This window comes from Meles meles, chromosome 14 (genome assembly GCF_922984935.1).
Source record: "Meles meles chromosome 14, mMelMel3.1 paternal haplotype, whole genome shotgun sequence".
In the NCBI taxonomy this organism is placed as follows: Eukaryota; Metazoa; Chordata; class Mammalia; order Carnivora; family Mustelidae; genus Meles; species Meles meles.
The window spans coordinates 2,837,155-2,863,599 of NC_060079.1; the positions used below are offsets into that span (position 1 = coordinate 2,837,155).

A 26,445-nucleotide genomic window follows, 5' to 3' on the forward strand; every position below is an offset into this window, starting at 1 on the left:
ACAAAAGAAAAATGTTACAAAAGAATGCATCTCAATTTTGCTTTACAACTGCTTTTATGCAAGATTTTAAATTAACTGAATTTCTTTTTTTTACAAAGTATGCCTTCCAGCATGAACAAATACCATGCAAAAACAAGTTAATTTTTACATACTGTTCATTTCAAAACAGAATAGTTTTCATGAAAATGCTAAAAGCATGATACAGTAACACACTGAAATGTGAGAAATAACTATGTTATGATTAATAGCTGATGCATCAGATTTGTGGCTTAATGTAAATATATAGTTCCTTAAACATAATTTTAAATTAAACATGGCTAACATACAAAAATTTAAATATAGCAAGGACTTTGTTTTAGAATAACAATTATAATGAGATAAAAATCAGTTTATTCCTAGTACTGAAAATCAAACTTCAAAATATGTATTTGACAGCAGAAGGAACTAATCTGATTCCAATGACCTTAGCCATTCTCAAATTAATTTTTTTTTTTAAATCACCACTTGAACTGTATTCCTTGGAAACAAACACAACTAGCCTGTCAGACAAGTTTACTGGACTTACCTAACTATAGGAAGACATTTACAACACTACAAAGTTAATCCATCTTTAATACTTCTGTAAATATTCTCAAGAAATACCCAATTCTAAATCGCACCAAATCCTCTTTTAACGTCCAACCTAACAGTATTTTTTGATTTTAAAAGAAAATTAAAAGGGTAAGATCTAGATACTGACACCAAATAATGGCAGGTAAGATTAAAAATAGACATAATTTTAAAAGCAAAAGAGATGTGCCTCCAAACATTTTTTTCCAAGATTCAAAAGGTTTATTTGAAAAAATCAGCACAGGACAAAGATATCCTTAGTATTCCTTCTCAGAATATTTGAATATTCAGAATCTATATGAAATGTAGACAGCAAATGATTTCACAGAAAGAACATCATGGTTTTATACAAATGTAAACCCATTCCCACATCCCTCCCCAATGTACTATTTTTATCCACCCCTTACTGACATTAGCTTTCACTAAGCTTCTATCTTCAGTGCTACTTGCAAAAACTAAAACGCAGAAAATCATTTTCATTTTTAAATCGTTGGGATTAATTAAAGCAACCAAAGGATTACCGTTACAGCGAAGTTTAGTAAAACTATGAGAGAATACTACTAATAACATTTGTAAATTATCCAAAATGATTTCTTTATTGAGATTAAGTAACTACATAGACTTCACAGTTCTATGGCATACTTATATTTAGCTAAAGTCACAAACACATTTTAACATTCACAATGATGAGCATCATCATTACCATTCTAATCTACAAAGCTTATGTATGAATAAAGAAAAATACAAAAACCTCAAGTTTTACAAAAGAAAAACTTTAAAGTCTACATACATTAACAATAAAACCATTTCTTCCAGGTAACAAGTAAAAGTGTAAAGGCATACCACTGAGGTTTTTCTTTCTCTTAGTAGCCAGGAATGAAATAATGTTTAATATCTACGACGCTTATTAGGGCCTTCAAAGTTGCCCCCTTGGCTTCCTCTACCAAAACCACCAGGACCACCACTAACAGGACCTACACCACTCATTGGTGCTTGAGGGGTTTCAGAACCTGTTCTACTCCCCATAGGTGATCCCATCTGAGATGATGGTCCTTGAGGAAATCTATCATTGTGCTATAATATCACATAATAAATACGAAGTCCATTTGGAACACGCCAAATGTAAGTGACAAGAAAAATTGGCAAAATCCCAAGTGGTGGTGTCATGAAGTTCAGCAGAAAGTCCAGCAGAATCAGGATCACACATAGAAGGAAGAAAGGAGCAATTTAATTAGTTACTACGTTTAAAAAAAAAAAAAAAGCATCTGAAGAGTTACAATTGCTAATGCTATGCCCCAATTTCATGAAAAAAAGGACTGATTTTAAGAAGTAAGCGAGTGCCATTTAAACCTAATCAGTATTACAATACTGTTCTGATCTCTCTTTTTAAAAGATTATACTGTGCTGTGTAATAAAGAATATTTTTTTTGAAAATCAAAGAGGTAAAACTGGGGAGCAGCATCACATTGAAAAAATAAACATTTTAAAAATTTCAACAGTAATGCTTGTAACAAAAAAAGTACTAGTACAAAAAGTTAAATTTCAGCATTAAAACCATTGAGGTGTTTTTCCAGAAAGACTATTAATGGGAAAACGGATACAGTTTTTAAAAACTGACAGTTTACTAATATGTACTACTAATAGCACAATTAAATAAATATCTGAAACTTATCCTTTGGAAAACTTTACAATAACAACATATGTTAATCTCAAAGGATGACCAGAACTCCCTACATGCAGTAGTAAAATGTCACTGTGAAAAAGACCAAGAGTGATATTCAAATAAAGGTTACAATTTCAGGGGGAGGTGTGGGAAAATGGGCCAGATAATATTACTCTTAAGTTACTACAGATAATTGATTATATGCTACAGAAAAACTTAACCAAAGTAGTAAAAGTTTTTACTTAGCTTTCAGACATTTTACTATAAAATAAAGCCTCCAAAGAAGGAAACAAGTACACTAATTATATCATGTGCCATCTAATCATAGTAGATACTATGGCACTGCCTTTTTATCTCTGTACACAAACACTGATTTAAAAAAAAAAAAAACTGCTGCCATGTCTAATTTTTCCAAATTTTTAAAAAAGACTACATTAAAGTAAATAACTTTTAAAATGATGAAACACTGTATCAATTCTAAGATGCACATTCACTTTTAACACCTCTGAAACAGTATGGATTTATAGTTCATGGCATGTCTGAATTTAATTGGCAGTGCTTTTTCTTTCTTAGCAGCAATGGCGCCTTAACACCTGTTGTGGTAATTCCAAAACTAAACTGCCTTTTCAAAACATACAAATAACCAATCTTCCTTTTCTAAATATTATTTAGAACAACCATTAACAAAAACCAAATGAGAAAATGTTCTGCCAAGAGCCTCATTTAAATAGTGATAGACTTCAAGGAAAATGAGAGAAGTTACCAGTCTTGCAACTGATATTCAAAAAAAATAAGTACTGACAAATTTTGCTTTTATAATTATTTAACCCACACAAAGATATCTTCACACTGTCAAACCAAGACAACATAAACTGTATGCTTTTAAATTTTGTAACAAATATAAAATGAGTAATTCTGTAAGACTGCAAAATGTAAACTGAAAATACACGTTAAAATTTTAATGTACATTTTATAGTTAAAAAAAAGTTCCCTGAAATTAATCATAAGTGATCTTTTCATTAAAAGTGTTTATTAAAACCTGTTTTCACACATTCTGGAGTTTCATTCCCCACCAAAGGTAAGGAGTCCACACAGGAAAAGAACACAATCTTAAAATACTTGGCCTTTACAGTGAATACTAAGAGGTGGATACACACTAAAAGCAATATAAAAATAACTGTAATTAATATGTATCTGCCATATACTTGAGTACAAAAGCACACCATGAATGGTAAATTAACTCTTGTTATACATAAAAATTGCCTCTCATAAGTCAATATATAACTTCACAAAATTACGTTTTCTTCACTGCATATTGACCTTTACTGCCAAAACAAATGATGCCAAATTATGTTAAGTGTGAAGTTACCTTTGGGGCAGAAAAGTATATATTACTGAATATAATCAAAATAATGTTTATGATACATTACCACTGCTCCATTATCTGGCATCATTGGAGTTCCCATATTTGCAGCTCCTTCTGGTCCCATGGCAGGACCAGGACCCATTGGTGGGCCAGGTATAGTTCCTCTGTTGTTCATATTCATACCCATCATTGGAGGAGGACCTTGGTTACCAGCAGGTGCTGGGCTAAATGCATCTACGCAAAACAATCTATACTTAGAGCTGTCCTATCTTAGTTTAGTAAACATTAAAAACTTAACAATACTTATGCAAACTATATAACAAGACTATTATCAAAATCACTTCCTTCTTTGAGAGCAGGGCACCTAATTTTATCTACTCCATAATAGAGCATTACCTACACTATAGAATTTTCAACCCCAAACCAAATGTATATAAAACAAATGAGAGAACTGTCAGTTATTGTAGGATATGAGAGACTGTCAAAGCTTCAAAGTTTTTTTAAAACATGAGTATTATTTGCTATAGTCTGCTTTTTAACAAACTACTCTCTTACAATGGTAACTATATTCTACCAGCTTAAATTAACAGCAAAGGATTAGCACTTGGAAACTATAAGTATGTATATAAAGTTCACTAAAACTAACCTCTTGACTTTAATGTAAGTTACTGAACATACTCCAAAATTGTAGGAGGTACTATTTTTTAACTTGAAACATTACAGCAATAGGCAATCTAAGCAGAACAACTGAAAAGAGCCATCATGACAAAGCTTATTTTTTAAAAGCAAATATAAACATTAACAGAGCTATCTGAATTTTTTCGACATAGTAAAAATTCTAGAAATGGGGATAATCATATTTACTTCAAATTTTTTCATCAAAGATATCCACCCAACCTCATGTTAATTCCAATAACGTTTGAACTGAAATATTGTATTTATAATGACTTCAAATACAACATTTTAACGAATCTTCTTTGAACTTTTTTTATTTTTAAAATACTCATACTTTATTTCATTAAAAATTCGTAACAGACAAACTCCAACTTAAGAGTTCTCTTCTAGTGTTTCATTCTATAGGTCAATTTTATAACCCTCAGAACTCATTTTCTCAAAAACACATTATAACAGGAGATGATAATTTCATTCAAACTCAGAACTCTATACAGTACCAAATGCAGCTGACTTCTACATAAGACTGACCCATAAGACCCAGGGAACAACTGGGAGGAAAAAGTCTTACTGCCCTACCAGTCCCTGGCAATATACAGCCTACCATACTTTCTCAGCCCAATCCTCGGGAATTTAGCCACTTCATGGGAAGAAAGTATTTCCCTTAACCCCAAAATGTTCTTGCTAACAAACTGAACATTGTAACTATCGAAGAATATTTCATTCCCTTAGCATAGCTATAAATAAAACTTTTTACTAGAATTCCATGACATGTCCCACATGGAAATGAGGAAGAACGGAGACACTATCAATAAGGAATCTTAACTTTCCCTAAAAAGAACAGATCAAGGATTAGGCTTTTCTTCTCTTTTTAATAAAATATAATTTTTACACTTGCAAGATTCAAATTTAACTATACAAATATGGGTATAATAAATCAAAATAACATTTCCAACTATCAGTAGAGTCTTATTTCTAGTAATTTAAGATTTCTATCACACAGCTATAATTAAACTAAATTTAAAGATCTAAGAAATGTTAGAATTATCTGGCCCCCTGCAAACAGTTTTATAATCTATGTTTTACTCGGCAGTACACTGGTGATACACCAGAAGATCTACTGCCACATTCTAGCAATGTAACTTGATAGAATATGACAATTTACTGATTCAACAGTGGCATTCAACTGCATGGTAATGATTCATAACTCTAGCAAGCCATCAGGACAAGGTCTCGGATTGAATAAAATGTATATTGGAGAAAATTAAATGGACTGGACTTAAGGTGAGTTGAGAAAGTGCTCAATTGTAATATGGTTCTCTGATGAAATAAAATGCCATAAAAATTTTTAGTTCTCTTAAATTCCTAACTAATTAAGAAACCTAAAGGTATACTCTCATTATTCTTCTGATAAAGTTGCTAACTAAAAGTCAGTTAGAATGTTTCCAAGGTCTCGGCAACATCAGAAATATTTCATCTGCTTCTAATGTTAATGACAATCTAATAATTATAATGGCATTTCAAAGTACCTACAATCCATAACCTCACATTTATAACGCTTAAATAAACCATCTGTATATTATACACTATTCTACAACTTATTTTTAAAAGACATAATAAAACTGAAGTACTTGTACATTAACATATATTCAACTGTGTCTCTATAACCTATGTCCTACAACTGTACCTACAGAACTTATGTATTCTTTGTTCACCAATTAATTTATGTATCCATAACTAATTTCAAATTAAGATCTTTATAGGTAAGGGTCATGTATCATGCTTCCTTTGTATACCAGAGATGCTTATTAACTGGCAGGTAAGAAAAATGACAAAATAAATGGCAATAAACAATTTTAGATGATCTGATTGGAAGTAGCAAATAAATTGCATGAGAAATTGGAGGAAAAAAGGTAGATCACAGAAAATGTTCATCCCACATATTACTTTTTTTTACTCCATACACTATATATTCCAAGTACTACATGCTAATGGTAATGTAATCTTTACAATACGTACACTTTGAGTTATGTAAAGATTTCAATTTTGTGACAGCTTCTGTGGGACAATATGGAACAAATATTTTAAAAATTTATCTAATTTTTAAGTGTATGACATTTCAAATTTACTGTTTCCCTCAATAGAGGAGAAGCTAATGTAGGTACTTTCTTCAAAACTTTACATAAACTCTAAAGATATGCATTAGCCCAGATGCATAAGACGCATCTAATTTTCTTGACATGTCATAGATGCCTCCCAACAGTGCACTTTTGTGCACAATATGGTAGGTGAGGGCAAAATAAGCTAAACATTCAGTAAAATAAATAAAAATAACTAATTACACAAAACGTTACCTTAGCAATAAAAATTTGTAAAATACTCTCAAGAAGTTTAAAACCCCTACAAATTCAGAAACTATCAAAATTTCTAAGAAAGGTAAAAAGAGCCAATTTGAAAGCATGAAATTTGATTTTTTAAAAATGCAAAATAGATGCATTACACCATGGAATGACTGAACAGGTTTCAGGTTTTATCAAAACCTGGTTACAGGTTCCTTTCATTAAGTCTATTAAAACATAATATACCTTTTAGCCTTCAATGAAACAAAATTCTTCCTTAGCATATTATTTTCAATATACTTGTATTTTTTCAACTTAATTTAAGAAATTTCATCATTACAAGTGTTGGTTCCAAATTTTAGTTTGTTACTGATATGCAGATACCACAAACAGCATGTACAATTCCCCAAAGAATTACAAGTTACAGAAGGCTTTTGCTTCAAATCCCTACCTCCCATGTTTATTGCTCCACGGGGACCCATATCACCCATTCTCATTTCCTGTTCTCTCTGTAAGTAAGCATAGTTGTCACAGTCAACCTATCGATCTTATGACTTTACATTTCCCATCTAAAAAATCAAAAAGAAAAGAATAAATTGGGACATCACTTTCCATTAAAAAATTAAAATTTTCCAACATGACTTACTTAGTAAGAACACTGAAAAGAAACTTCAGTCTTCCAGGTCTGATATGCCACAGTGCTTAGAGCACTCAGTTTATACTACTAGATTATCAATGTGTCAAATTACATAAAATCTACCACAGAATGTGTTTAATATTCAATAGAGCAAAGACATATGCTTAGACTCCAAAAAGGAAAAATCTAGTATTAATAACCACCAGGGCCAATTATTTTTTTCCTTCCACGAGGAAATTTTGTCTTAAAACAAAAATGACCACTACCCCTTTTACATTCAAATGTATTCAAACATCCAAAACAAACAGCTATGGGGTAGTATGCCAAAAATAAAGTTATATAGACAATTTTCACTGTTAATACACCTTTGCATATTTTTTTAGTATATGTGCTGCCAAAGCGAGCACCACCTTTGCATTTTTATTCAAATACTTGAGCACTGTTTTTCACCCAGGACCTAAAGATTTGCCATGAAAAGTCTCCACAACACACAATTATTAAAAGTTCAACATAACACTGCTTCCTTTATTTGAACAAGGGTTTTACTTTGAAATCTAAATAAAAGTGTTATTACAGTCAGCAAGTTCTGAAACAAAATGCTCTTGAGGTTAACTGTGATACAAAAGGTCATGCAAATGACAAACTTTTAAATTTCAGTAAAATTCAACTCCTTCTAAAAACTCATTTATTAACAGTAGTTATACAGAATTGACTTCAATGAAATCTCTAGGTGAAATTACCCCACATTCTGTAATTCAAACTTGCACTTTTATGATCTCTTCCATTATCAGACCAGTGTGTTAAACGCAGCAATCATAAAACACATTTTGACACAAAGTAGAAATGTCTAAATCTTAAAAAGGTATTTTTCTTTTGAAAGCAATTTTATTAAAATGTGCTTAAAATTCCACTTAAGAATATAAAATACCAGTGTAAAACACTGGGAAAAAGAGGAAGTAGAAGTCTATGGTATATGGTAGATAAATGCCACTAAACCCATATCTACTGCCCATATCTAAGCTAATGGGCATGCCTCAAAATGTAACCTTTAATGAAGCTGTGGTTAAAAAAAATAAATAAATCACATAACATCAGGAAGAAATGTTTGTCAATTATGTAAAAAACATAAATACCAAATTTTCTCAAAGCTATTTTTTTTAAACTTTCCTAAAACTAAAATTTGTCTCTTCTCATAAAACATTTGGTTAGTGATGGATACTAACTAGCAAAACAACTAGACTATTTCATAGGATGGATTTCTGATAAAGTCATATGGAAAATACTATTTTATCATCAAACTTGACACTACCATCAATAAATCAAACCAAGCTGTCATTTCCTCATCACCAGTACCTGATAAAATGCAGACTGCTTCAGCATGTCCAAAACCTTCCAGGTATTATTTATAGCAGATACTTGTTATGGAAAAGCTGGTTCCATTTCAGCACCACAGTAAAATACACGATTTTTCGACCATGGTAAACAAGGGTTTAACTTTTACTTTTGGATTTGCCTTAACAATGAAAGAAGGATGCAGTATCTAACCACTAACAAAAGGTAATTATGATAATCTTATTGTTTGAGACTTCAGTTTTCAATTGAGACTTCAATTTTCAAATCCCCCTTAAATATTCTGACATCCTAACTGGATGCCTGGGATTCACTGCTGGGAACAAAGAAAGGAGATGGATGCATGCCTGTGATTCACTGGTAGGAACAAAAAGGGATCTGATGTTTTTATTATCTCCTGATAATTTCATCTGCACCTACAATTTTCCAGAATAACAATGTTTAGCTTTATTATTCACGAAGTTTAGTACTTTAAAAAAGAAACTATTCTATTACTCTATTTTCTTCATTAATAGAATTCTGAAGAGATTAATATGCCAAATACATTTATGGATTTTTTTTTTAAAAGCTTTTATTTATTAAGTAATCTCTACACCCAGCATGGGGCTCTAACTTATGACCCCAAGATCAAAAGTCACATGCTCTACTGACTGAGCCGGTCAGGCACCCCAAGACTTAGGTTTTTTAAATCGACTATTCAACAATGGCCATTACATTTCCTTTCTGAAGCTCTATTAGAAACTGGTTCCAGGGGCATCAGAAGAGCATGCATCTCTTGCATCTCGGGGTTGTGGGTTTGAGCCCCACGTTGGGTGTAGAAATCACTTAAAAATAAAAATCTTAAAAAAAGAAACAACTGGTTTTCCAGTTCTAAAATGTCTTTAAATGAAATAATCAGAATGTCTTACAAAATCCATGCTAATGTACCACATCACTGCATTAAAACACATATTATATAATACAGCATTTTTCATTAGATACATATACGCTCAATTTCTTTAATACTGATGTTTCCTTAAAGAAAATTACTGAGTACTGTTTTATATAGCTTCACACATTAAGATTAAGAAAAAGAGATGGTATAATTAGATGATAGATTTTTTAAAACTATTTTAGAAGGAGCAAAAGAATTTTTCAACTTTCTAGCTGTATCTTAAGATTACTGTCATTTTCTAAAAATCCACTGCTACATACTTCTAGTAAAATGCAAAGGTCAGAGATTATATTTAATGGTACTGGTTAGCAATGAAAATTAAGACAGTACTTCTCATTTAACTTTATTTATCAAGTATCAGTTAGGAGAAATGGTAAGGAGAAAGTTCACTATTAACTGTGTACCCACCCAAAAAGCAATACACGGCATTATACAAGACCCTCACTTCAATGAATTCTAATATCTGAAATTAGAACTGGTGCATAAAATACATGGTATTTTTGGAATACGAATTTTAATGCTTTACTACTTTACCAAATATTAAGAGTCACGATTTGACATGAAACAACTTAAATGTAAACAAAATCTTGATAAGACTACACTGCAATAAGATAACAAAGCTATGATTAAAACTGAAAACTTGGTTTAAATGATTCAATTAATTCAATTATTCTTCACAGCAACTCTATAAAGTAGGTCTTCTGTTACCCTATTTTAGAGATCATAAAACTGAGGTACAAGCACTGTTAAATAACTTACTCAAGGTTGAACTGACATAAAAATTCTGCCAAAATAGAGTTCATTTAAGTTTTTACCTTCACAAAACACCTTCATTTTTTTCAAGGATTCTAACAAAACCTAACAAAAGGCAAGGTTTTTAGTTATTTTCATTCACAACTTGTGCCTTTCCATTAAAAGAATTATATATATGTATTCCTCAGCTTGTCACTGAAGTATGCTTCAATTCACACCTGACCAAAAAAGCAATGAAAGTATGACTGATTTCCAGAACCACATATCAAAGCAGCATTTCATTAAAACAATGGATCTCAGAGTGTGGCTGGCAGAGTACTGAGTCCACAAGACCCTTTCGGGAAGTGCACAAATTCAAAACTGTTTCATGTCTTACTAAACATTAGAACACAATTATAAAATTATGATCTAATTGGGCTTTTCAGTCTATCAACATATGTAGGGATGGTGTACAAGCAACTGGGAGGCAAAAATCTTGGTATTTGAGCAAAAATTAAGGCACTTATATTCAATTTTTACTAGTAACTATCATTGTTGCAAGGGAGCAGCGGGCGGGACAGCAGAGGTTGTCTGCCCAAAGAACTAATTTTAAAATTTCAACTAGAATATGTAGATGAAGCAGTTAGAATTATTTTTATTGAATCCCTACATGTCTTTTTAATAATCTATGCAAAACAGGATATATACATAAATCACTTCTGCTCCATTCTTCAAGAATGGTTCTTCAAGAAAAACATTCATATGATTGGGTTGTAAACTAAGTAAGACAGCATCTGACAAACTATGATTACTGACTTGTGTACAGGTATCCCTTGTTTTTCTAAAGGTGTATCATGCCACTTGGCTTTTATGAAAGACCTACATTTGTAGTACCTGCTTTTGCAAACCAAAAAGGGATTCTTTCTTCTATGGAAAAAGGCAAAAAGTGAACATATAAAGTTCAGTGTGTTTTGTAGCAAGCAATTTTAGAGGCAGCACAAATCTAGAGCAGCAAAAAGTGCTACCAAGCACCTTCCCTGGGAACTATACTTAGCCTCTCATCATCAAGCTGTCATAGCTTTGAACTGTGTGTGAACATATGTGCTTTATCTAGATTTATTTTGTGGATCAGTAGCAAGATGTATACTAAGCTATCAGAGAGGTCTAAGAGTTGTAATTTGGGTTTAGAAACTCTCCAAAATTTTTTCACATGAACATTAACGGTAGTTGTTTCTTCATTTTATGCCATTTTGGCTTACAAAAGGTATCAGAGGAATGTTACACTTTGGGACAGCATTTGGCAGACATTTTCTGACAAGATTAGTGGCTGATATTAAGAAATGTGATTTGTTTTTAATACTGTGTAATAAACTATATTAAAATTTAGAAGATGCACATAACTCGATGGATCAGTATTTTTCTAATGTTTGGTATATGACATCACAAAAATCGTATATGGGTAAAAAAAAAATCCATTCAAGGTAGCACAAGAGATTGTAATGCAATGAAGACAAAAATAGGTACAATTCTCTGAAAAGGTCAAAAGATACTCGTCTCCATTTTACTAATTACTTATCTAAGTAAAGCTGGTTTTTCTTCATGCACCTTAATCAAAAGAGCATTCTGCAAAAGATGGAATGCAAAAGCAAATATGGGAAGCCAGCCATTTCTATAAAGCCAAACATTAAGCAAATTTACAAAACAACAAAGCAATACCACTCTTCCCACTACGTTAAAATGGAACGTCATGGAAATCTGCAAACATGTAAAGTGAAGCCAGTGTTCCCACTACTACCCATTTTCTTTCAACTTTCTCTCTTATCTAATAAGGTAAATACTGGTGTAACAAAACAAAACAAAAGCTCTTAAGAGGTCTTCAATAATTTTTAATAGTGTAAAAAAATTTCAAAACCAAGAAGTTCAAGAACCAATGCTTTTAAGTTCTAGTCAGTATTCATTCATGGAAATAAAAGCAGAAAATCTGCACTAATGTAAAGTAACTAAACCAGCGAAGAACTTCACATTATTTTGTGTAGAATAGGTTATTTTCCTTTAATACTAGTATCATACTCAAAATATCAACCTGTGAACTTAAAGATACTGTAGTTTCTTTTTTTTAGATAACCAAATTTAAAGGATTCACATGGTACACACAAAGGTGAGTCTAAAATAAAGTATAATATGAATGCCTAAGGTTTAGAAAAGTGCACTACATAATGATTTAACATATCAACTGAAACATTTTGCAATCAATGATAAAGATATATTCATCTGACACTGAGTAATGTAAATTCCTGTTTGAATGAATGCAGTCTTAATGACCATGATCATTATATTCTTTAATTTGTAAAGATCTTTCACATACATTTCTGAAAAAGCCTCCAAGGGATTGTTAAAGGATCACCACATACCATCTAGGTTCAGTGTCTTGATAAAGAAAATGCCAAAATTCCTGATATAAAAACACTGATAGAGAACATTTAAATCTACTAAGGGAAGTATAATTCTAAAGAAATGTTTTAAGTTCTGGGAAGTAACAAGACTCAACCTTTTTATAATTAAGAATTTCTAAAAATAAATTATATTTAGTACCTGAAAATATATCTTTCCTTCACTAGAAAAGTTTACATAAAAGAATAAAGATTATTAGATAGCTAATCTAACTTTCAAGAGAGAAATTAATTAGCAGCTGAAATACTATCTAACAAACAGGGTATTTGGGAGTAAAAAATGAAAGAAAATCAATTACATGAAATATTAAGAAAATGGGTATAAAGAAAAAAATTCAAAATAAAAGGTAGGCCTCTTTGCCAAGAAATTATTCACTCATTTAAAAAGTTCTAATAATGAAGGGTATATGCATCAACAAAGTAATCTTTTCTTAACAGAAATGAAGTAATTTTACACTAAAAAGGGAAGACATGTTCCCACTAATACAAATAATAGCATGCAAACTTTCAAACATAATCAACAGAGAATGCTTGAGAATGTTAAGCAAAAATGCTTAACATTTTTACTTCAAGTAATTAAAAAGAACAATTTCCAAAACGTACTATTCACTACTAGATCTCAGGGCAGGGGGGAATATGTTTTAAGCAACCTAAGACAATCTTTCAATAAATACAATCTGTAATGGTTTTTTTACCCTCAATTTGAATATATACATTCCATGATATCTGCACCCTTGAGTACTGGGGAAATGTTCCTCAGTTTTATAACTGTTAAAATGAAATTTTACACCATGTATCATTAGGGAATTGCAAATTAAGATAACAATGAGATACCACAACACACCAATTAGAATGACCAAAATCCTAAACACTGACAACACATAGTGCTGACAAGGATGTAGAGAAATACGAATTCTCATTCACTGATGATAGGAATTATAAATGGCATATTCATTTTGGAAGACAATTTAACAGTTTCTTACAAAACTAAAGATACTCTTACATACATACAATCCAGCAACTATACTCCTTGGTATTTACACAAAGGAGTTGAAAACTTATGACCACACAAAAACCTGCACATGGATGTTTACTGCAGCTTTTTCATAATTGCCAAAACTTGGAAACAATCAAGACGTCCTTCAGTAGGTGAATGGATAAACAAACTGGTACATCCAGACAATGAGACATTATTTAGCACTAAAAATAAACAAGCTACCAAGCCATGAAAAGACAGAGAGTAACCTTAAAATGCTTATTACCAAAAAGTCGGTATGAAAAAGCTATATATTATAGAGTCATAGAGAAATCCTGAAGGTTTTCCAGCTCCCACCTCAAGACCCTTCCTAGGACCCAGTGGGATTCACATTTGTGGAGACATCCTTTTATCATTACAATAAATGCCCCTCATCTGCTCAAGCTAGTGCTACCTTGTAGCTGTCCATCATAAGAAATAAACTCTGCTTGTATGGTAGGGGCTCCGATGAAGCTAGAGGTATTTCTGACAGAAGATTGTGGAGCAATTCAGGTCTGTCCCTACTAATATATACTGAAGGGGGGACTTAACAGGAATCCTGCACAGATGCAGGCTGATTCTGAAAGGCAGAGCCCCGGGCCTCCCTTTGGGAGTTTCTTGCAGGGTTGAAGCCCCCTTACACAGTTGTCTGTGACAATCAGATGCAAACCTCCCATCCAAGTACTAACCAGGCCCGACCCTGCTTATCAGATGCAAACCTAAAAAGCAGGAGAAGCAGAATGTTGTATCAGAACTCCTGGACCCACAGCATCCCAGCAGCTTTAAACAGGGGAGACAGAGGGAAGGGCTGAAATCCTCACCATCCCTTGGTGTCCCTGCTTCTCCTCAGGTGTCATAGGATTCCAACTACAAGACATTCTGGAAAAGGCAAAACTATAACGAAAGTAGCAGAAATCAGTGGTTGCCCAGGATTAGGAAGGAAAGAGGGATGAAGAGACAGAGGGCAGAGGATTTTTAAGGCAGTGAAACTACTGTGTATACTATAACAACGGGTACATGTCATGATACATTTGTCGAAAGTCCACTGATTGACCAATACCAAGAGTGAACCCTAACATAAACTGTTTTCTTCTGGTGATAATGATGTGCCATTCTGATAGTGAAGGACTCTGGATACATGTTGGCGGAAGGAGGTATATAGGAAATCTCTATCTTCGGCTCAATTCTGCTATGAATCTAAAACTAAAAATTAGTCTATTAAGAATTTTATTTATCTGTCAGAGAGAGAGACAGAGAGCACGCGCATGCACAAGCAGGAGGAGCAGCAGGCAGAGGGAGAAGCAGGCTCCGCGGTGAGCACAGAGCCCAACGTGGAACTCGATCCCAGGACCCTGGGATCATGACCTGAGACGAAGGCAGATGCTAAACCAACTGAGTCATCCAGGCATCCTATTAAAAATTTTTAATGTTTCTTTTAGTCACAAATAATAAAGATTTGTTACTTGTTAAATTTAAAATGAGAAGTAAGAGGAAACAAATGTAAGTAGGGAGACGTACATCTTAGCTCACTATATTCATTAACCTCAAGACAAGTAGCTCTTAATCTATATTCACTCAATGTATTTTTAAAGCCTGGCTTGGGTACCTTTAAAAGATTATGCTGGTGTCACTGTCAACTGCAGCTTTTTAGTAACTAGGGTGGTTTTCTAACTGAAGATTCATTAAATATAATTATATATAATCACCATGTATCAAGAGACAGAAGGGAATAAATAAATTAATTTTTTAAACAAATTCATATTCAACTAAGAGTATTTTTAATCATATACCCAAGGGACATTTTCAAAATTATCATTATCACCATCACTTTTCAATTGTTATGGCAAACTTTAAAGAGATGCTTTTAAAAATTGAAGCTGATTAGAAATATTTATTCAGATTTACTTATTTTATCCTAAACTCTTAAAGAAATCAGCCACGATGGTATTAGCTACAGCCACAAACACAGTATTTTAAATAGTACCCTATCAAAAAGCTCACATAATACTGGTAACTGGTTTGCATTTCTTCACCCATAACCTCTTAACCAGTACATTTCCTTACCAAAGTCAAAACAACTATCATGACTGGTCAGACTAAGATATGAAAGATGAAACAAAAGGACTAATATAAACTGTATAAGAAGAAATGCCAAATTAGCCCCATCAACAGAAGAAAGCAGTGGAAGGAGCAAACAAAAGCACATGTGTTCTGATGTATAAAGAATTAAAGTATATATTTAATGGGGAATCTTTCTGTTAATGACATTAGGTATTACATTATTTTAGCAGTATGCCAGAAACTTTGAAATTTTAACAAATTATATGTTTTTCCTAAGTAGATATCTCAAAGCTACAGGTACATTTATAATAATTCTAAAAATATTTAAGTGGTAACTAAATAAAATCCAAGTATTTAAGATACACAATTATGAGAAACTACTATAATAAGCATATCAATTTTTAAAAGCAGAATTTTAAGAAGAAGCAATTGGCCAAATGAAGAAGTTACTTTGTGAGAAACCTGGTAAATTTACAACCAGATAACAGAGAACATGAAACAAGATGTACAATATAGTGCAGGATATCATAAGACAAAGTATAGGCAGACTTACCCATATACTTTCAACTGCTTGAAATTTTAAACAGAAAAACATTTCATCAGCAGAGCATGCTCACAAACCCAAGTTCCTACCCCATCACTAATAGTTAGATAATAACTACAGAGAGATATTAACATTCACATTTATTTAGTCAGATTTGATATAAAACTCTGGCATTTCAGGTGATACTACAGAACTTTATGTCCTCAATACAAAGTTCAAAAGATACTAGATGGAGGCTGACCTAAAAAAAATTTTTTTTACATCATCACCTTATAGAACAACTCCTGTTTCAGGGTGGCTCTAAATATAATGTTAATTCACAAAGCAGAAATAACACGTTGAATTTTTATGTCTTCCTACAATCTTTTTAATTCAATTTAATACCTAAAAATTCACATTATGTATATCACATTTATATATGACATCTCAAAAAGTGTTTACTTTAGTTGAACATTCCTATTTGCCAATCTTGACTTTCCTCTTCTCAACCCCTCCAGAAAGGTAAACATGAGCTGAAAGATCTTATCATTCTGAACAAAGATTAGAAAAACTTACCATTTCAAACGAAAAGACATGATGTATACCTACAACACAGTGGAATAATAAACCATTCATATTTTAAAAAAAAAAATCCAAAATAAGTTCTACAACAGTGCCGAGGCTACTCAATGCACTCTTCACATTCCCTAGCAGATAATCTTTCTCTAAACTCTCAAAATTTTATAGCTGTATCTCTGTATACTTTACATAGATACTCTGCACCTAATCCTCAAAGACCTGACCCTGAGCTTGATTCATTTCTATATCCTCCAAGGTACCCAGCACTCTGTTCCGAAACACTAAAACAGTGACCAAATTTTCTTACTAAATGGAAACCTCTAAATCTTCCTGTAAGTCTAACACTCTTATGGGATATTCAAGTGGGATCCAAATAATGAAGTTAGGTGTGCTGAAAACCAAACAAAAAAATTGTTATTTGACCATTTTTGAAAAATTTACTGTTACGTGATTCCATTATGAAGTCTACAAAAATATCAATAGTCTTAACACCACCTATGTTTCAAAACTACAAAGGCTTAATATCTGAGACATTAGTATTCAATAAATACCAAAGTACGGTGACCCAAAAAAAGAGTGAAAATCATATGACTGAGCAGGACTGGTATTTGAAAAACAGGACATCGAACAACTATTTAATTCTCCCTATTTGTGTCTAAGTAACTACAATATGACAAATACAGGACTCTAAAACTCAAAAAATTAAAAGAGGCAAATTAGTTGATAACAAAGTCAGAAAATAATTATAATGAAATGTTGTAAGCATTAAAAAAGAATACTGAAAATGATACAGCTGAGGTGTGTAGTCAGAGAAGGTTATGCATACACTGAGTACATTCTCCAGGAGGAAAGAGATACAGAAATTTTTCTGATTATAAGCCTCTCTGAAAGTCTAATGGAAGGTAAGACAAAAAAGGACACTAATCATTAACTGGACACAGAAATAATTAAGTACAATAAAGTGACTTCTCATAAAGTGTGTATAGAGTTTAAGGCAGGCTCAATAAGCATTTGCCTTTGGAATTATTTGGAAATCTTCTAAATATGAATGAAAAAACTATTATCTATAATATGATTGGGACAACCATCCATCCTGCTTTGCCTGAGCCAGCCCATTTTTCTGCCTGCTATAAAAAAAAAAGGTAACTAAACTAATTAAAATTTTATAGGCACACACTCATAGTTTAAAAGTTAAGATGTAATTTTAAAAAAATCTGTCCTCAGTCACACTCCCATCTACTCCTGATTCCTTCTCCCAGAGGAAAATACTTTCTGCTCTTTATAGACTTTGTTTCCATATTTTAAATGATACAATTTTACTGTTCTTATAAAACATTTTTACTTTAGATATCTAAATATTTAGCTGAAGAAATTAGCTCTCTTATATGCACCCACTCCCCATTTTTCTCTTTCCATCTTCTGAGTGTAGTTCTTCCACAGTTGATTAAATCAATATTTAGTTGCTACATTATTACTACCTTTTACGTATGATTCATAGTTGGGCAATTTATTGTGCTCATATTTAAATAGTACCCATATTCAGTTGTCCCAATCTGAATAAAAATTGTGTTTTCCCCTATTAAAAAATCCTATTAAAAAATCCTGAGAAAGGGCGCCTGGGTGGCTCAGTGGGTTAAGCCTCTGCCTTCTCTCAGGTCATGATCCCAGCATCCAGGGATCAAGCCCCGCATCAGGCTCTCTGCTCTGCGGGGAGCCTGCTTCCTCCTCTCTCTCTGCCTGCCTCTCTGCCTACTTGTGATCTCTAATAAACAAATAAAGTCTTTAAAAAAAAAAGTCCTGAGAAGTTTCAAAGTGAAATGAAAGGATCAAAGATTTCCATAGCTGGTTAAAATCGATACATATCTTCAATTCAAATACTCTCAGTTGTCAAAATCCCTAAAGATCACTTCCAAAGTACATTTAAACATTACAAATGTAAGCATCTACAGATTTTTGTTCTCACTTGACTACAAGTCTAATTCCAATTATGCTCCATCCCAAATATCCAGAAAAGTTCCTGGCTCACTGTAAGAAACACATTAAATTATTTTAGTAAATAAATAAATGAAAACATTAATAAAAACCTGGTTACAACTAGAGCATTATATGGGAACTCACTGCAATATAACTGATATAATCAATTCTGGTTATATCAGAATTATGAACAGCAAGAGGTATACTCAGCTACCCAGCAAGTCAAACCTAAATCTGACACCAAACCCTAAAGCAAATAATTCTTTGGTTATATCCACAGAATAATAAAGATGCCATAAAAACTCCTTGTGAAGTATGTCTTTTGTTTGAATGCTTCAGGTGTTTAGACTTCCAAAAAACAATCTTCTTCTGCAATACAATCAAATCATTTGTTAGAACTAAATAATTTATATAAAGAGGAGTAATCGCCAGGTGGAAACCACAAAATGGCAACTTCTCTCAAAAATTCAAAAATCATTTCAGAAAATATATTTGTACCTACTCGATAGTAATTAATGATTATGGTTAGTTCTCTGTGTCAGCACCTATTAATGAAATTTTATTACTGCCTAGAGTTTCTGTTTTGAGTTTTGTACATGGCACATCAGGGAAAACTGGGTTATAATCAAACCAGAGAAAAGAAACAATGCCCACTCAAGAAGCAGGAAAGAAGACTAACAAAGAAAAGACTGATTAAACAGGCCAAATTTGGCAGTACTGATTAAGAAAGGGTAACAAATGAAAGAACAATGCTTTATGTCTCTACTAAGAAAATATCTGAAAACTCTTAAGATAATCAGCTATGGGGCAGTGATGCTTTATCAGTTCTTCCATTAACTTTTGCTCTGATTTATAACCACGACTACCAATAAACCTTCAGGACACTAATTTGGATTCTTCAGGGACCTTGATTCTAGGATATGAGGTGCTCTGTTCAATAAGCCTTCTAAAAACACTGGAAAAAAAACATATTAATCAATAAATTTGCATTTTAATTCACAAACTCTTTGGAGTTTGGTTAACATGAGTCACTTTTTATAGATTACTCCCAACTCTCAGACTGGACCTAGACCAGGGGTGGGCAAACTTTTTTGGCAAAGAAACGGAGTATGTATTTCAGGCTTAGCAGGCCAAAGAGTCTTGATATAGTCTCATACAGTTGTGTCATGACTAGTCAATCTACCACTTTTGGACAAAGCAGCCATAATCAAAACAAAACACAACTGTGTTCCAATAAAACTTTCCAAAAACAGGCAACGTTCAGATTTGGCCTGGCTTATCCTGGTCCGTCAACCCCCAGTCTAGATGAAATACTTAAAAAACAAAAAGTTAATCCATCATTTGAGACAATACCTCCTCCACATATAGGCTGAAAGCTGAACTAAAAGTTGTCACACCAAAATCCCACACAGCACTATTCACATAAAATGTTGGGGTACTTCCATTAAGTGTATGAATCCTATCCTCCATGTTGACTGGCTCTGAGCCCTCCCTTCAAACTCCCAGGTTCCATAAAAAATTCAACTATTAATATTCTTATTTCAAGATTTCAACTATGTCTCATTTCAAGATACAGCCAATTGTCTTCTATTTTGCTAATGAAAATAACAAGACTGAAGAGTTGCTTAAAATGCAGATTCTAGGGACGCCTGGGTGGCTCAGTTGGTTAAGCGGATGCCTTCGGCTCAGGTCATGATCCCAGTGTCCTGGGATCGAGTCCCACATCGGGCTCCGTGCTTGGCAGGGAGCCTGCTTCTCTCTCTGTCTCTGCCTGCCTCTCTGTCTGCCTGTGCTACCTCTCGCTCTCTCTCTGACAAAAAAATAAAATCTTTAATTAAAAAAAAAAAATGCAGATTCTATGGCTCCAACTCAGAACCACTGCATCAAAAATATTTGATGAATTGAACTCAGACATTTTTCAAGTTCAAAAAGATGTGCTACACAGGTTGAAAATTACTAAATTTAGCCAAAAATGTGATCAATGGAGAATGTATCAGATTCTCCTGTAATCATGAAATGAATCAGTTTGTAGGTTGGAGACCTCAGGTGAACAACCTATGTTTTTAAAAACCTCCCTGAGGGTTTATTATGCACTATTTGAAAAACACTACCTTGGAAGAGGCATTACACCCTTAGCCTCTGGCTGCTTCGCCTTAATGGTCTTGGCCTCACTATATAATATACTGGATAGCTACAATGGAACTACTCTGACAAAGAAACATAACTGAATCAAATTACTGCCCTAGCATATAATATACATTTATTTCCAGGTTTATTATGCACATGTGTTTAAGCATCCAGGGCTATTCCCACCTACTCAAACAAAAGTAAAAATTCTTCAGTATCAATTCATGTATATGTTTTGAAACAGATCTGAAGGGCTATTCTTTTATTCACTAAAAAGCAAACATTATCAAATTCAAACTTCTAAAAAAAAAAAAGGAAACTCCTGAAATTTTAAAATAAAACAGCATCCCATATAAACACTGCCCCAATTTACCTAAACAAAGTATTTTATAACTACTCGATGCAACTGCTAAAGCTAGAATGAGATTTAGATGTTGTTATAAAATCATCATTTTTCCCAAGAAAGCAAAGCTTACTCTAAGAAACTGCTTTAAAAAAAATTAAAATCTCCACTTTACTCCAATGCAAACTGAATCCACAGAAAGACTGGTATACTGCAGCACTAAAATGTTTAAACTACTTCATCTAGAGTAAGTGGAGCAACTTAATAAAAAAATCACAAACATTCATAAGAGATAATCTCATACATTTTTACACTAACACTGTAACTTACTGTGATGTGTCCAAAAGCTTTAAAATTGCGGTAAATAGAAAATTTCAACCCAATAAGTACTATCAAGAAAATGGTTCAATATTACACTCTACAGTATGGTAAAAGTAAAGATAAACTTAAATGTATTTAAGACACAGCATAAAAATATATACATTGTTATGGCTGTCAAAAACACATTATGCTACAAGTGAAAATTAACATGTTTTATTTATAATTACCAGAGCTATCAAAGAGCTTGACTTCTAAGAAATAAGGTATGAAATAAAATGACTTCTAGTTGATGCGGTGCTGACATATCCTTAAAACACTTAAAAATATATCCATGTCATTAAATTATGATAAAGTTGAAGGCTAACAAAGAAAACCATGAGCAGACATGATGTATGTTTTCCTTCATATTTTATTACATTTAAAAAAATTACTTTTCAAGACACAAAATATGGAAATCAGTTCTTATTTTCTACTTCAAAGTCCATACTATTATTTTGTTGGAATATTCCTAATAGGAATATTAGAAAGAAATGAGAGGTGGCATCTTAAACCAAGTAAATCTGCTTTATACTAATTACTCTTACTACCTGGGCAAGCTGAACACTTACCATTTGATTCCTCCCTTTAAACTGAACAGTGAAAAAAGAGAAAGCACATAAGAAGGCCTAATTTCAAAGCTTTTAGAAACAAAAACAAACATTAAATTTAACAATTTTTTGCAAAGACAGTTTTCAAAGTAAATAAAGAATAACTGATACAACAATTACCTCAATGTTTCTTCTATTAACACAAAACGGTCAAGACCTATAAAGAACTTTTGTTAACATTTCTATAGTGCTTCATTAGCTTATAGTAACAAGCATTATGAAGCTAGGAACCAAATAAAACTGATACCAAAATGATGAAAAACTTTAGTCTATCCATAATTTCTAATATCAAAAAATCAAAATCTGGCAAAGACTATATTTCCCCTAAAAATTTAATTCCTTTGTTACATACTATTTTAAGTATGGTTCCTCTTCAGAAAATTAAGAATATAGTAACTTTGTGGCCTAATAAGAATATTAATTAAAAACAGAAACACAAACAAAACAAAAAAACCTAGCACCAACTCTCCAGCCCAGGGTTTAGCAAGCTTCTTCTGTACAGGGTCAAAGAGTAAGTACCTTGGGGTTTTTGAGTCACAGATAATCTAATATTGTCTTATTTTCCTTATCCATCACTCTCTAAAATGTAAACACCATTCTTAGCTCTGTGGTAGAGTGGTAGAAACTGGGCACTGGTCCTAGGCTATAGTTTGCTGACTTCTGCTCCAGCCAAATTAATCTTACAATGCTTCAAATATACAACTTATACTTTAACTACCTGAAAACAAAGATATCTTAATATTAAAATATATCATCTACATTTTCTAAGAGTATAATCTGGTGAAACAATAAATGATCTATTTTTGAAATGCTTTAATAAACCCACCATGAATATTTTAAATATGTAATTCATCTAGTCTCAAAGTTCATCGGTAATTTGTAAAATTCTACCCACCAAAAAATTAATTTTAAACATACAAATGTTTTAAAATTAAAACAAGAATTTGCAGTATTTCAATTTTAAATTATAGCAACATTTCCAAATAATTTTTGAATAGAAAAGTAAAATTAAATCTGTCCTTCATTAATTATACCTATATTAAATGCCACTGAACAAATATAAAAAACACTGGTATGTTTTTAAAAAATTATGAAATAATTTCAAAGAATCAAGAGTCTACAAACAAATTTATGATATAGCCAACTTAAATGTAACAGGAGAATACATTTTACTTAATCATTTACTTTTAGTCCCCTAAAATTATTTATGTATATGACATTACAAATAGCTACACATATGCTGCAAGAATGCAAAATTTATGCCAAAAAAAAAGTAAGAAAGATAATTCCACCAAATCTGACTATAAGCAAGCACTTTAGGAAAAGAAATGTTCAGGTACATAAAAGGACAAGGAAGAATTTCCTAATCCTCAATGGAACAAAATAAAGTTTTCCTAGGAAATGTATTATATGTGGTTTATATCTTGATTAAATTTGAAAATAAAAACTTAGTCACTAGTTTTCAAAATATGGACCAAAAAATTTTAATTCCACATACTTTTTATAACATCATTAAATATCCTCACATTGATAAATCCAACAGATTTATGTTCCCATTTAACAACCAAAAGACCTAAGACCACATTTAAAATACATCATAAGCAAAGACTATGTATCCAAGTAGGAAAAAGAGAACTGCAAAATGACGCTGGAAATGCTAGAAATTAGAAAATGTGCGATGCTTGAAAACTCAACTAACTTGGTAATGGAATTTAAAAATCAATTAAATTAAACCTTTAGTATAATTTATAAATAGTACAAAACTCCTCTAATTGAATTTAAATGCCACGTAATTTTTAGTCAAAGGATATTTACCTGATGTAACCAAGATAAAAATTTCCTGTTGTTAGGTTGTTACAAGTTAGCATGTATTTTACTGTGTGTATTCTTTTTTAGAAAAGAAGTTTAAAATTTTCTAGGGACAGAAGAATGGGGGCAGAAGGTCTGTAAAAGAGTCAGTGACTTGAATTAATACTTTTAGCCTCAGAAACTTTATTAAAGAAACATGACTTTTGAATAGCTAGGGAAGAAAACGCCAGTAAATAGTTTTCAGAACAATGACTGTTAAAATGGCATTCATCTAAGGTGAATAGTAAGACTTCTTGTTAGTTCACATTAAGAACATGGGGATTTTAACATATCTGAAGTATCCTTGTTTGCCCTACCATTTTGCCTTCCCAAAAAAACTTGAGTCAGACCAAATCCTCAGAGCTCAATTTAAAAGAAATTCAGGGATAGAGAAACTTGTTAAACATCACTGCAAGGATAAATTCGACAAAATCCAGGATGTGAGAAACAACAAGGGTCTGGTTTCTTAAAAAATTAAGGAAAAAATTTAAAAGGTGAAGAGAACACCTACAGACTAAAAACACTGGATTTGTCAGCCAACTTGAACCAGTTGTAAACAAGATAAAAACCTTTATAAAACCTGGGCAAATGTGGGCTTTTACTAGCTAATATTAAAGAAGTGACAATTTTTAAGATATGACAAAGATATTTTTAAAAAGAGTCCTTATTTTCTAGGGATACACACTGAAACACACATTAACAAAACCATATAAAGTCAGGGATTTAATAAAAAATAATTCAGGAAGGGTGGGTAGATGAAAAGATCAGCTATGTAGCGATAACTGCCATGGTTGGGTGATGAGAACATACTGGCCTACATTTGTATTTGTCTAGTATCTTCCAATATAAGGAATTTTTATTTATGTCATTCCATTAAGTTTATTTATTTAAATCATCTCTACACCCAATATGGGGTTTGAACTCAGGACCCCAAGACCAAGAGCTTCATGCTCTTCTGACTGAGCCAGCCAAGTGCCCCAAAAGAATTATCAATGAATATTGAAATTCAATCAAGTAGAGATGATAGATTTACCAAGAGTTCTAATATAGAACCATATTAGAACCATATATTAAAAAAAGATAAAAATTGAGAAAAATTTAACATCTTTTTTATAAAATATCTTCAGAAACTTTTAAGCTATTGCCTGTAAGAGGTTAAGAAAATCATTAGTTTAATATAAACATGACAAATTCGTAAAGATTTAAAAATATATAAACCAATATCCAAAGAATTCTAAATATGCCTTGTTCACCTGACAATATAAAATAATTTCAGTTAACTAGTATTTTACTTACATTTTCCATATAATTTGGCTTAAAGCCCTCTTGTTGTCGCCTCAGTTCCTCCTGTTCTCTGTGTCGGATCATTTCTTCCTCACGGCGTCGATGCTCTTCCTCATGTCTGAAAGATTTTCAAATAAAAATTTCAGCAGAGCTGACATGTAAGCTATGATCAGGTATTTTATTCCAGGTAAAACAAAATCATTTATACAAGTTACTTGATACAAAATCTGTAAATGATGATTGACTTGCTATATTCACTTTATATTTACTTTCCTTCTTCTAGTTTGCTCTAAACCTTTTAAATCAAATAACCCAAAGAAATAAAATAACTAGGATAAATCAAAAAACAGAGTAATAACATGTAACTAAGATGGTTAATATATTTATAGTCAAGAAATCAGGAGTCCAAGAGCTCAAACATGTATTCTATTACTGTATAAAGCGAAAAGCCTGCAATCTATTGCTGGCATAATAGAGTTCTTAACGGCACTCAGAACCAATCCTGATAGAGACCACTACAAAGAATAAAACTGCCTAGTCAAAAAAATCTGTGTGTGTCAAAGGAACCCTTAACAAACCCTCTCTCCCCCATTTTATCAACCCACTGAGGAAAACTTCTGGAACAGGTGTCAGCCTACCATCTGTTGTTATAAATTAAGTTTTAGAAGACAATCATTTACTTAACGTCTATAACTACCTTTGGGCCAGAGCCGTGCTGAGTAGTTGAGACAAAGACTGTATGACCTGCAAAACCTAAAATATTTACTATTTAGCCCTTAGCCCTTTCCCAGAAAAAGGATGCCAACCTCAGCCTTAGAGGTATGTGGAAGAAAAAAATATTGAACTATATATGTTCAGAATTATAAATAAGTCAGTAATTAGTTATGACTGAGAAAAAACCTACAAAATAATACCGAATAGACTCACATTATATTGGCATTTATGTCAATGCAAATACAAGTATATATACC

General features: G+C 32.4%; 1 protein-coding gene across 1 annotated transcript in view; it reads right to left on the minus strand.

Moving 5' to 3' along the window:
* Positions 1 to 808: 808 nt before the first annotated feature.
* Positions 809 to 26,445, minus strand: part of PSPC1 (paraspeckle component 1) — a 73,613-nt gene continuing 47,976 nt past the window's right edge. The window contains exons 6-9 of the mRNA XM_046028190.1: positions 25,487 to 25,592; positions 7,101 to 7,158; positions 3,703 to 3,872; positions 809 to 1,683 (exon numbers count right to left, since the gene is read on the minus strand). Coding sequence (XP_045884146.1) covers positions 1,498 to 1,683; positions 3,703 to 3,872; positions 7,101 to 7,158; positions 25,487 to 25,592 — 520 coding nt within the window. The 3' untranslated portion in view covers positions 809 to 1,497. The remainder of the gene's footprint in view (positions 1,684 to 3,702; positions 3,873 to 7,100; positions 7,159 to 25,486; positions 25,593 to 26,445) is intronic.